The following is a 13672-nucleotide window of genomic DNA, read 5'->3' as shown; positions in this document are numbered from 1 at the left end:
AATTTGTACAATGTGAGTATTTGTGTGTTTGATTTGAATTATTCATTATGGAACAGGACTGTGTCCTGGTGCAGGTGTTTTTAACAAAACAGCTCATTTTGGTTTTTGAATAGGCTGTGTTAACATCTCAGGTGAAAACTGTAAGGTGAGATGAGTTTAATAAAACTCCATATGAATTTCTGATGTAATTGCCGTATTACTGCAGGCACTAGACTGGAAAATCAAAATGGTCCTTTCCATGTCCTTTCTCAGATTAAAATGCATCAGTAGGTTCATTCAGGCCTCTACCACCTCAGTTTGCTTAAGCTGGGCTTCATCTCATTTTTTTTGTTGTATCTTCAGCTTTCTCTTTCATTGCTTGTGAACCAACTTCACTTGAGGTTGGTTTATTTTTCGTAGTTCCAGTAGGTGATGAAGTGTCCATGGCCATAGGGCCATTGGAGTTTTTCCTCAAAGTCACTGGGGGTAATATATCACTGGGTTTCTTTTGGTCAAAAATCTGTTTATTCAGCTAGGAGTAGAATAAAACCACCGAGGCAGATAATTTTCTGTGCAGAAAACTGTTTATAATACCGTGTAAACAATGGAATTCGGTATTTGGAAGTACTGAGGCTGCAGCTCCATGGCAAAAACAAATATTTCACAGATCATCAATGATCTCTGTATGGTCATCTGACCTGTGTTAGACAGTATCTGAAATTATTTGGACTGTAAGAATATCTGGGCAAGCAACATGCCTGCCTTATATTTTTATCAAATATGCTGTAAGGGAATGATTGTGCTCCATTTTCCATGATAAATTGCTAAGCCCAGTGCTTCTACTTTTGATGACTATCTCAGCACTTCAGCTGTCAGCTCCACAGACTATTTGCTCACTTTTCTGTTGATTCATTAATTCTGAACTTGTGGAGTTGCTGTTCTGTTAAATTCCATTGTTTCTGCCCTTTGAGAGCCATTGAGCCTCCAGCCCTTTTCATCATGTTAGCATACATTTCCCAGCTCACTCTGCCTTCTTTCCCCAGAGCCCTGTCTAAACCACCAGTTTCTGAAATTTTTCTGTAGCATTTATATTGTATTATCTCAGATGTAGGCACAAAAAGGTGCCATGTGAGCAAATGTTCTGGTGTTTCCTTAGAATTGCCTGTCTAGGATTCACACATCTGCACGAGTTAATTGAGCATTTTCACCACTTCATGTGGCAGTGGTGATGCTGATGGGCGAGCTGGTAGGCAGCCCTGCTGTCATTATAACATTGAAATAATCATTTGGGATTTTAAAAAAAAAAAAAAAAAATCCCATTTCTGCCTGCAGCTGGCCAGTGGATTGAATCACTCCCTGTAATATCCAGTCCTGCCCACTGTGACGATTGATGCAGTTTTGACCCCTGACTTGGTTGTCATGCCTCATCCTCCACAACCCCCCACTGTAACTGGCACAAAACACAGCAGTCTTCTTGCTGGAAGCAGCAGATTCAGTGGATCACCTCTTGCTTTGCTCTCAGCAGTGCCTCTCCTCGGGCTGCTTTTTTCGGGCCAGTGGTGCTGTCGTTCTGTTCAAAACCTCTGTCAGCTCTGACCTGGGCTATCTGACACCTGAAGGTCTCTTTCTAATCTTGACCTCTGCTGATAGTGGTGTTTGACTGGAGAAAATTAGGAGACGTGTGAGTGTTGAAAGAGGTCACAGGATTTAGGTTTCCATTAAAGAATCTCACTGCCTCAAGGTAATCCGGTCAAAGATTTGGGGGTTACGGAGTGTTGGATTTGAAATGATTCTGTGATTCTATGACTGTTAAACAAATTCTGTGTCACTACAGTCAGACTTCTCTTCAGTCTATAAGAGCAGTGATGTAATTTCTATTTCAAACTGAGCAAGGTAGAGAAAAAATTGCTACCTTTGCCTTGCAGGTATTTAATTATCATGCAGACAGCTCCAGGATAGCCATTCTTAATGCACTGATTTTGGTTAAGAATGTGTCATTAAGGGGTTTTTCAGTGTTACATTTTGTTGTTATGGGAACCTATGAAACACTTGACTTTTTAGTAAACCACTTTCCAAAAGATTGTTGCCTCTGAAAAAACTCTCAGCTTCCTTGGGTTCAAGTAAGGTGTGTCTGTAGAAGCAGCTCTTAAGTTACAGAAACAGGATCAAACCACTAAACCTGAGGTCAGTTTTAACTGAATTTGTCTCAACAGGTAATTTTCCCCTTCATTGGAGTATTATACTGAAACACACTTATGGATTTTGCTCTGTGTTCTGCTATTTAATGACTTCTAAAGCTCATTTAAAAAAAAAAAAAGGTACCCCAAAACAGACAGCACCACACTTCCTCTCACTAATAAAGCAGCCCAAAACTTTCAAAAGTTTGTGTTGATTTATTTGACAGAATTTTCTGAAAATAGTTTGAAATTTGTTTGCCTGCAATAAGCATATTTCTACCTGTGTTTCAGCTAAATGAGCAGCTATTTCACTGGAAAGTTGATAACAGAACTATATGAGTACTTCATAATTATCTAAAATCAGAGGTAGAGAACGGGGGGATGACATACTTATCTTTTGTAATTTCAAATCCATAAACTGCATCAGCTTTTTAATTTGGAACCAGCAAACTGCTTTGCTGAAGCCTAGCTGGGAGATGGTCAGAAGATGTTTATTATTATCTAAGCAATACATATGCAGAGCATAAAGAGACTTTCATTTTAAGAATTGCTTGGTAACTGCAGCCCAAGAGGTCTTGAAAATGGAATGGCATGTTTGGACTTGCATGAGGAAACTCTGTGTATGAGAAGGAAAGAATTAATGTCTTGTGCAAACAGAACTTGTGAAAGTGTTGAGGACTCATTTTCAGGCTGTTTTCTGCTATTGAACAAGCAGGGACCCAAATCTCTTTATTCATAAGTCCAAGGCACTTCCTTATCCTTCTGAACCCAAAGTTGTCATTCAGCATGTTAACAGTTAACCATTGTGGTGGTTTCATGCTTGTCTTCAGAGAAATTTACTGCCTTGTTTCTTGAAGTGGAGATCACTTTCGTTTCAGCCTGAAGATACTTCTATTAACAGAAATGTAAGTGTTGGATCCTTGTCTTGACAGAACAGTAGAGGTGTTAAGATAATATTGTATAGATTGGTTGCAACCAGTATACAGTGCCTTTTTTATAAGTGGTCTTAGAGAAAACATCCTCAAATTCCATCACTGGGATTTTCTATTTTTCTTCCATAACACCTTCTCAAATAGGGCTGTTAGAGCCCCAGGAACAGTAATGCCTAACCTACTTAAAAAGGCTGTGTGGATGCTTTTCCTGGGGAAGCATTTATAGATCACCTTGTAGATCAAGAAAAGACACATTTTTATCCTTAAGAAACATTCTGTATTGCTTTTAAGTCTCATATTTCAGCTGAGTCTCTCACTGTCCCAGGGGAAATGCAGTCTCTCTTTTCTCAATTTGCATGAAAATATTTTGAAATGATGGAAAGACCTGGTTAAGGCAATGTTCTCTGAACTAGTCATAAATACACACACTAGTGCAGAGTTCAAGAAATTATTTCCATTAGAGACACTTTATCTAATCTTAATGATAAACTGGTTAAAGTACTTGAGTGTGTGTGTGGTGCTTTTTTTTTTTTTTTTTTTTTTTTTTTTTTTTTTTTTTTTTTAAACTAAGCAACCTACAACACCCCCTTTTCCTCTGAAAGTCATCCTTTGGAACAGATGGAAGAGGGTTACATCCTTCCACAAGTGGGGAGGTATCTAGGCAAGCAATTGGCTTTTTTAAAACATGCAGTTCTCTACAAGATACTTTAAATGGTAAACAGAACATGTGCCTTCGTCGTAACATGTCGGAGACAAAAAGAGGGCTTTGCACCCAACCAGTTTGCAGGAGCAGAAGCATCAGGTTTAGTGTCTTTTTGAGTAATAGTTTGGCCTCCCTTTTGAGGGAGCCTGAGAAAAAGGGGCAATTTTTCACCTTGTCAGAAGCGATGGCACCGTGTTCACAATGAGCTCTCAGGGGCTTGTCTTGACCTCTGCAAAGGATTGTTCCCTGAAAGAAGCAACTGATAAGCACATCAGTGTATTTGCATTCACCAGTCTTCATCTTGTTCTGAAAATACTGTAGTTGTGTGACAGCTTTCTGATTTTAAGTAAGAAATAATAATTTAACTAGAGATTATGTCATCATGGGACCCACATGAAGCAATTTTGAGAACAAAATTGCTTGTCTGTTTTAACTTGTTTTTATGAGACTACTCTGTTTATTCTGTGGGTATTTTGGACAGCAGACAGGAAACTCCTTAGTTTTGGTATTAAAAGACTATGAAGAAGCTACCAAATAATTAACAAAATCAGACAAAGTGGATCTAACTTTTTTTTTTTCTTTTTTTTTAAATTTAATCCCAGTTATTACTCTGGAGTGATTTTGTTTTCTCCTGTGCTGCAACTTCTGAAGGAAGTTCTGCTTCTCATTTTCAGTCACTGTTGACAAGTTCAGAACCACTTGACATCTAGAGGTGTTTTGGTTGAGTGACTCTCCTAAGTTTCCTCTTCAGTTGCTGCTATTTCTTGATACAACTATTAGAGTTAGTATCAATACAACTATTATTAGTATCAAAGTTACACTGCAGAGGTGCAGAGTTTTTGGACTGTTAATCATGGATTTTAGCGAATGCAACACAGAGGGCAAAGGATTTGTTCATTATTCTTTACTCCAGTGTTCACTATTCCTCTTCTTTGTTCTCATATTTTATTAAGCACTAGAGGAAGCTGTAGTGTAAAACACTGTGCTCTTTAAACCAGTTTCCCACCAGCCCCAAGGGTTTGCTCTGTCTCACATTCAGTTTTATCTTTGTGCATCCACTGTGCCCCCACTGAGCGCTTTTCATCCTTTTCTGTGCATGCATAGTTAAATGGTATTTTCTTTGCTGCATGTGGTTTGAGGAAGAATTCTTACTGTTGGTAAGAGGAATGGCTTTCTTTTTAATTGCAATGGCTTGAAGATGACTCTTAAGGTCTTTCTTGCTATTTCTGGTGAGGAGTAAGGCTCTAGATCTCCCTTTCAAAGATGAATTTATCTGTCAGGCTCTGGCAAGTGCAGAACAGGATGCTTATACTGTTATAAAAAGGCAGCCAAGTTGGGTTTTGGTACCTCTTTAAGAAAGATTCTAGACTTCCCTGGATGAAGAGTTTGCTGTTTTCCCTGTTACTTTACCTCACAGACAGTATCTGTCTTCAGAAACAGTGTTAAAAACCTCACAGCAGCCCCTTCCTGTTCTTTCAGCAAATGTCCTGAACTAAAAAATACTAATCCTGAACTAATCCTCTTCTGCTGTGAATTAACTGTAACTTTGGGCTTATATTTGCATTAAAAATTAAATACTTACAAATTGTTTTCTGTTACTTCTCTGTTTTTAGTCATTAAGAGGATATGGAAGAATAGCTGGACATTATCCTGACATTAAGTGATTTAAAAAAACATACACACCCTAACCAACAATCTGTATTTCCAAATTATGTTTATGGTACATAAATATCAGCATTATATTGAATCTAAATTTGTATTATAACCAATAAAACAGAAGAAATTAATAAATTCATGATATTGACAGAGATTTTAAACGTTTTGGAGCCAGTAAGTAAAACTGCTACCTACAGAACCTATTTAATTTGTACATCTTCCCCATTTATCTCATTCCAATGTACTTGGAACTACTGTACGTGAGCAGCATCCTCTCTGCTTCATGGAATTTCTTCTCACTTCCCTGCTTGGGAGCAGCGTCAGGATGGCTCCTTGGGGAGCCGCTAACAGAGCCTGTGTGTGGAGTTGGGATTTGGCTGTTCACACAGACACATTTTTTTTTTTCTTTTGGCTGTTACTGCTGGTCTGGTGGGTGGTTACAGCTACGTTTGTGTAGGGAATGAAGAGTTAACAGCGGGCAGTGAAGGGCTCTGGCAGCCTAGAGGGAGCCAGCAAGCTCCAGCCGTGCCTGCTGCTGCCCCTGTCAGTCCCGGCGGCAGCAGCATCTGTCACGACGCAGGCAGGTAGGGTTAAACCCCCGAGCATGCAGGGATGAGGAGCAGGGAGCCTGCACTGCAGGGGTTGGAATGTTTGTTCCCGGTTCTTCAATCCTCATCAGCCCCTTCAGCTCCGGGAGATCCAGAGTGGATCCATGGTAACGGGTTTAGCACACTCCACTTCCATCAGCTGCTGACAATGGGCTCTTCTGGTTGCTGACTGATGAGCTGTCTCCTTGGCTAATCTCTTTTTTAGCTCTGTATAGAGTTGCAGTGAGTGGGGACCTAAGCAATGAAATAAATAAATAAATAAATAAATGTTCGAAAAGGTGATTTAAGGAGGCAGGAATTGCACAGCAGGCTCTTGCATTCGTTCCTTTCCCACACGTAGCCAAGCCAGCAGGTAGCTCGGGTGCTGCACATCATTGAGGAGAACTTGTCCTTTTGTTCCTTGGGTTAATTAAAGTGAAGCTAATGCGAGAAAATCGGCTGAAATTAAACAACTACTTGACAAGTTAAGTGGTACCAATTTAGAAATTATACTAAGAAATACATTGTAATTCCTGCTATTTATACCTCCCTTCAGAGCTGATTGTATCAGAGCCAGACTGCAGTGGTGTCCCGACAAGAGTTCCAGATCTTCAGCAAGCTCTTTCAGAGAAATAAAATCTTACTTTCTCCCTTTTCTAAGGACCAGTGAGTTTCCAGTAGCTATAGTTTATTAGAACCTTCCAGGAGAAAGACCAGTTTTCTCTTGATTAGAAACCCATGCTGGGAAGATTCTTGTTAGTGCTAAAGGGTAAGATATATATCCCTCAGCTGACTGGCACAGGATCAGGCTTCATTCTCAGGTACTGTCACTAATTGGACAGGTTGGAGACATTTTCCTTTTCAAGATGAATCAGAATCGTCTGACTTTTAGCTGTATTACAGCACTGTTTTACTTAGCCTGGTGCTGTAATTTAATTCAGTGCATGTATTAAAAAACCCACTATCCTAACCTGAAACAAAAAAACCCCAAAGCCCACAGTGTCAAATGCCCAAGCTGAAGCCCAGTCTGCTCAGTGTGGGAGATGCTGTGCCTGCAGAGTGGTAGCCATGTTGGTGGCTCAAGGGTTAATCTCTTGTTGCTGTAATACGCTTTGAGAGCAGCAGCTCAGTCTGCTTGTGTTAGCAAGATTAAAAGCAGGAGCTGCAGTGCCATTGCAAGCACTGAATGAGTGGGACTGTTGCAGAGTGAACTGTAGCTGAATTTTGTCTTTTCTTCTTGCTTTTTTTGCACCAGCTCCTCCCCCCTTCGTTCCTACTCTCAAGTCTGATGATGACACCTCAAATTTCGATGAACCAGAGAAGAATTCGCGGGTTTTATCCTCTACGCGCCAGTTGAGCCCAGCAGGATTCTCGGGGGAAGATTTGCCGTTTGTGGGGTTTTCATTCACCAAGGCATTGGGGATCCTCAGACCAGAGTAAGTAGGAATTATTGCTTAGGTGGATAGGACCACAGGAAAAATGGGCAGGTTTGTTAGAGCGAGGCTGGTGTGTGTGGGGAAAAGCTGTTTTAACTGACCTGTGCTCTGCTGTGGGGAAGCTGCCAGATTCGGGCTTGATCTGTTGCTGCTGTGCCTTGTGCATGTCCTACCGTTCTGTGATTATTTCTGGGATGAAGGGGAGGGAATGGGATGGAAAGATTGATTCTAAGCCAGTTATTATTGAAATTGTTGCTGAAATACTTTGAATTAGTTGCTGCTGTTAAGAAGGGAGCAGTAGATGATTGCATTTCTGGTACTGCAGATCCCTGCAAGAGGGAGAATACTGAGGAGTTCAGAGATGGAAAAGGGGGGTGGTGTTATTTTATTGGGTCAGAGAGTGGGCACCAAGTGCTGGGGATGTGTAAGGCTAAATCAGTGGTCCACAGAAATGGAGCTCCACTAACCTGGGAATGTGCAGCAGTGGGTCAGTGAACAAGAGAAGGAGCTGATGGCAGCTGGCTGTGTGCTGCTGGGTCAAGTTAAATAGGAGGACTGGACATTGCTGTACTGTGTATTACGAGAGTGGAGATTCAGATGAAATATGCAGGGTGCGTGGAGGGATGTGAAGATCTAGAAGAAATGGTTTCCCTTGGAAAGAAAACCTCCTTTCTGAGGGAATGGAGTCAGAGAAAAAGAAGAATATAAGTAATGTGGTATAAACCATTTGATGTGGTGGGTGGTTAGTTTCTGATGACAGAGCTATTGGAAAAGTATTAGTGCAGTGCTTTAAGTTGGGAAGTCCTTACCTCGGGATCTGGAGGCCTCTCAGGAACGCAGTGGCTGTGGCTGGGTTAGTGATTCAGTGCACTGAGGAGCTGTGTTTTCGTGTCAACCATCGTTCACTCCTGCTAGTTAGTTCCCTTCAGGGACTTGGTTGTCAATCTGTCTTAATCAAGTTTCATTTTTTGTCATACTGGTTGTGATAGTTGCTCTGCAGTAAACGTGTCACCAAATCTGGGGATACTGTTGACATCTTCGATCTTGCCCACACCGTGAATCAAGGTTATATGATGGTTATGCCAGTAATATAAAGGGAATCTTTGACTGTCCCTCCTCAGCAGAGTTGCTTTTATGGCACAAAGGAGACAACATAAAAACCCAAAAAGTGTTCTTTTGGTGAAATGATTTAATATTGTCAGCAGAATTAGAAAAATGGAATGTTAGATCTGTAGATACCTGGGGTTAAAATCAGTCTTAATTCAGGAGTGATGAGTTTAACTTAAGGAATTATCTTTTCTGCCTGGGGAACTGCAATCCACGTACCAAGGCTAAATGGCCATTCAGGTAACAGAGGAGCCTCAACAGTGACCACACTGGTGTGGTAAAAAATCTCTATGTAATGGGGCCCAGGACTAGAACTGAGGAGGAGTGTGAGGTGAAGTCTCAGAACAGTGGTGTAACTGTGCTGGAGGCTGAGCCAGCTGTAGCAGATGGATTGATGTGCTTCCTCTGTGGAGATGGTGCTGAAAAGGCATATGGAACTTATACCTGAATTTTGGTAATAGATATGAAGAGGTATAGCAGAAGAATATAGAGATTAATGTCCTCTGGAGAAATTTTGACTGAAGTAAAATTTCTATTTTGTGTGGCCTGTTTTTTCCCTCTACTGGAACAGAGAGACATCATATATTTAATTTTCCCCCAAATAATTTTAATGGAGGTAGATCTTATTGGCTTCTTTTTTTTGAATGAGATCTTGATGAATGCAGTTCGTTATTTTTAGCAGTTAATATTTGCATTTTGTTCTAAGAAGGTGATTTAAATATGGCAAAGAGCTTGCGGAGACTTGAAAATGTATCTGTATTTAAATAATGCAGTGATTGGTTTATTCTCAATATCACTGCAGTTGGGTTATAAAGCTAACTTCTTACTTATAAAATGTTGCCTAATGTGTGTTTTACTTGAGGAAATACAGTACTGTTTCTGTCCACACCAGCTGGAACATCAAATTCTAGACAGAGAACAGTAAATGGAGGGGGGGAGAGGTTTATCTCTTGTGAATCTTGGGACGTCTTCTCTGTAAGGTCCTAAGTCAGGAAGTTGATCGGTCCAGAATTTTTCTTCTTAAAACCTTTCCTCTGAAAGTCCAACCTTATGGTTGCTAAGTGATGCAGCTCTGTTTTCCTGCCTGCAGCACCAACCCTCCAGTGCTGCTCACAGCGAGCCCAGGCAGCTGCAGAGTGCCAGAAACAAGGTCCTTGAAACTTTCATTGCTTGCAATTTGAGGGCTGTCAGGCCATGAAGTTTAGGGTTATGCTCTTGCCCTTGTTCACTGGACTGTAAGAAGGTATGGCTGAGCTAGGAATTTCAGATACTTCAGGAAAAAGAGAAGGAAGGTAAAAGAAGTTCTCTTTTCCGTTCTCCTCTTTCTCCCAATGACACAGTGCTAGGAGGGTTCACCCAAGTCACTTAGACCTGTTGCCAGAGATTATGCAGTTGGTGTGTAGCTTAGAAGGGTTCACTGAATTATAGTGTTACCCCATACCATGAGATTTGGGATGAATTTGTGACCCCCTAACAACTGTGAAATTTAACAAAAGAGCAAAAGTCATGACATTAATGTGTCGTAGGAAGCAATCAGGAGACATCAAGGGCTCAATTGCTTATGCTATAGGTTCCTGTCCTAGCAAAGTGCTTGCTAAATAAATGTGCTGTCTAATTCTGAGAGCTGGGGTGAGGCTGCAGAGAAGGACCAGCTGAGTCCTTCTCCCATCATGGCCTCTGAATCCCTGCTATGGGGGAGAAGAGCCTGTCTGGCTGCAAACCTGGCTGCTGGTTTGGCTGCGAGCGTGTGACTGTGACAAGATAAGAGGCAACTGAGGGTTTAATTCCATTAAAAGCCAGCCCCACCTTCCTGTCCCTAACCATGGCTGATCTCCAGTGCTTAGAGCAAGTGACAAAACCCCTTGGGTGCCAAAAATATGCATCAAGTGGTGAAGGAAAATCGTTCTTGTCCTTTGCAGGTGACTAGCAGGAGCCTGAAGGCGTAAGATAAATATGTTATAAATCCAGGGTTAACCAAATATACCAAACTGCCTAATAAAAATAAACACCTAATAAAAATAAATGCCTAATAAAAATCAATACTAAATAAAATAGACCAAAATACCTAATAAGAAATACCTAATTAAAAAATACTTTATAATGCAAATTTCTGTCTGCCCACGTCCTCTCTGCAAGGTCCTAAGGAAGGATGGTTTATTTTCAGGATTTCTGGGGTTTTGGTTTTTGTGTTATTTTTTTGGTTTGTTATTGGGATTGTTTCTGTTTTGTTTTTTTTTTTAATTTAAAAATTTAACGTGAATTCATGACTGTCATTATAAAATACTGAGAGTTAAAATGGGCCATTCTTCCAAAAGGAAGGACTACCGATTCCTTCCAACAGTTTGTCGGGTTCTGGTGAGCTCTTTCCCCAAAGATAGATTAAAGAGGAAGCACAGGATGAGCATACCAAAAATATGCTTTGCTTCAGCAAGCTCTATTCACAGATTGATGGTATCACTGTTTGTTTTTGGTGGGTTTTTTTTAGGCCTGAGCAAGCATTTAGGAGGGGGCGGAAGGTACAGATGAGTATAATGCTAAAAGGAATAGAGCAGGAGGGCTGGGGGATGAGATTATGGGCATGTTGTGTGGGGGCCAGGCTTAGGACAGATGGTGCCAATCACTGGGAGAAGGAAGAAGCACAGGTGAGTTGGGGGTTTCTGGGAGTGGCATCAAAGGACACAGGAAGTTACGAGCTGGGATGGGATGCACTGGGGGGACCAAGGAACGTGTTGGATACCCCAGAGTCATCCTGGAGCTTTCCCTCTGCTAATGCTTTTTTTTTCTTCTTCATCTCAGCCACGTTGGGACTGGAGGAGCTTTTACACAACCAGCACCGTTTCTGATCATTCTGCTGGTTGAGGCTGCTGCTGATCTAGCTGTGAAATCACTAGTCAGCTGTAAGTTAACTTGGTTTTTAGTCATGCAGGCAGTGCTTCTTTGGAAAGTAACTTGGCACAGCCGCAGTGCTATCAGAGCTTGGTACTACAGACTTGACTTTGGGGGTTTTTTTAATCTTTTATTGCAATTTTCTTGTTGATGGCTGCTGGTTACCTTTTGTTAATCTATTTTTTCACACTTCAGAGGAAACAGCAGAAACTGCTCTGTTGTGCTAAGAGAATTGATCCAGATGTAGCAGTTAATTAAATGAAATACTCTGAGATGGTCCCAGCCTGAATGATAGCTTTGCATCATGGCTTTTGATGTTGGATTGTAAGTGTTTAATTTCTGCAATGATGCTGACTGAGGAAGAATGTAAGTGCCCCAGAAATGTGGGTATTTTCCACCTTGTCATGCTCTGTTGAGAGCTTCTATCACCATGACAAGGCTTATTAGATTAGCCAGTATTCCATTTCTCTTGATTTCCTCTGTCTGCCCCTTTCTGATACTTTGAAGGTTGTGTGGATGTTCAGGAAGTTGTTCTAATACAATTTGTACACAGGAAAGAATTACTGGGAAAGCAAGTCTGTTAAAAGCTGCGTGTCCAGTGCTAACCCAAATCAACTTCCCTTGGGGATAAGATGTTCTTTTTCCACGGCAGGAAAATTATCGTGTCACCAGGACATGTATTTTTAAGGAATTTCTTCCTCTCTTTGGACAGGAATGAGGAAGAAAGATTGTACTCTAGTTTGTAGCCTCCTCTTCCCTTACAAAGCCAACGCCAACCCTGAGGAGCAGCTCCCTCTGCAGTCACCTCAGGAAATCCAAACTTCGCTCAGTCTCCTGCTCTGTGTCCCAGGCCATCCCACCCTGCTGAACCACCTGTCCTTGCACAGCTCTGCATCTCCTTCCCTGGATCCATCCTCTTCCTGCCTGCCTTGCAGTGCCTATGGAGGCTTTAAGCTGGCTCACTAGGAGGAATTTTTGAAAAGCAAAATGGTGCTTGTAATATTAGGCTCTGATTCTTTTCATAGCAAATAAAATAAATAAGCAAAAATAGCGGATAAAATTAGCTCCTTTAGGGAGGTGGAATAGAAGCCACAAGTAAAACCAGGTCTGTGAGAACTGGCCTGGAGTTTTCTTAGGTAATACCTCAGGTTTGAAAAGGTGATGGCTAAGGTTGAAACTGTAACAGAAAAAAAAAGATTGCTTCAGCTAGTACAGTTCAGACCTGTAAAAATAAATTTTTATTATAAGAAGATTTTCAGACTTGTCTCAGTACATATTTGCAGCTATTTACATATATTTGATTAACATTTGAAAGCAGATTCCTTAGTGTCTTTTTTAGTTAATGTGAGCTTTAATTTGTATTTTTAGACTGCTTTTCTCAACTATTCATTTTTAGCCTTGTTTGTACACCCAGCTGTTATGGGATTTAATATACATCTTTCTCAGATGGTTGCCTTTTCTCTGTAGGAGTATAGACACGCTTTATAAATTGATTTTTAAATATGGTAATTTGACGGATCGGATTGATTGGACCAGGACTAAAGGAACGCTGTATAAAAGCATTCATTTTAAACATTTTTTTTATTTTTTTTTTCAGTAAGTCCTGATCATATCTGTATCACTGACATGCAGGATTCTTTCTTCTAAGTTTTTCCATACCAGGTTTCTGAAGAGATATTCATGTTTGACCTCTCAGGGCAGAATTGGTGGGGTTTGCTGGGTTTGTTTGCTGATATCACAACAGTGTTTCCTGATGACAACTTGAGGTGGTGGTGCTGACGATCCCTTTGAGACAGAAATGTTGCTGCAGCATTTCCATCGAAATCCCCGTCTCTCTTTCCGTGCCTGTGTTGCATATCGAGTTGGATTAAGGAGTAGATTTTTCTCAGAAAATGGTGGTGATGGAATGAAACTTTCCTTGGTGTTGAGAGGAGCCTGTGCTGCTGTGTGTGGGTGTGTGGCTGTGTGCAGAGAGCTGCTCAAAGCTCCTCTCTCTCCATGGGGATCGCTGGCTGCACACCAAACTGTGGCCAGGAGAAGCAGAAAGCGATGTGTGGGCAGCCTGTGTGATCTTTTATTAGCACCTTCATTGTGCTGCTGCGTGTTCATCCATCAGTTAACACTGGTTCCATCAGTAACTGCTTAAACATCTCCTTTGAATCATTTTAAGCGAGGGAGAATGTGATTTTTAAAATTATGTTTCATGTGT

The 13672-nt window shown here is 41.0% G+C and overlaps 1 protein-coding gene across 1 annotated transcript in view; it reads left to right on the top strand.

Moving 5' to 3' along the window:
• The window catches only part of CIT (citron rho-interacting serine/threonine kinase), a 69725-nt gene that overhangs the window by 7476 nt on the left and 48577 nt on the right, over positions 1-13672 (top strand). The window contains exon 9 of the mRNA XM_050318849.1: positions 7290-7470. Coding sequence (XP_050174806.1) covers positions 7290-7470 — 181 coding nt within the window. The remainder of the gene's footprint in view (positions 1-7289; positions 7471-13672) is intronic.

The sequence above is a fragment of the Myiozetetes cayanensis genome, unplaced genomic scaffold (assembly GCF_022539395.1).
Source record: "Myiozetetes cayanensis isolate MyiCay16 unplaced genomic scaffold, myiCay2020 scf21, whole genome shotgun sequence".
NCBI classification, from domain to species: domain Eukaryota; kingdom Metazoa; phylum Chordata; class Aves; order Passeriformes; family Tyrannidae; genus Myiozetetes; species Myiozetetes cayanensis.
The sequence above is the reverse complement of the archived record's forward strand: the minus strand, read 5'-3'. Positions and strand labels throughout refer to the sequence as shown.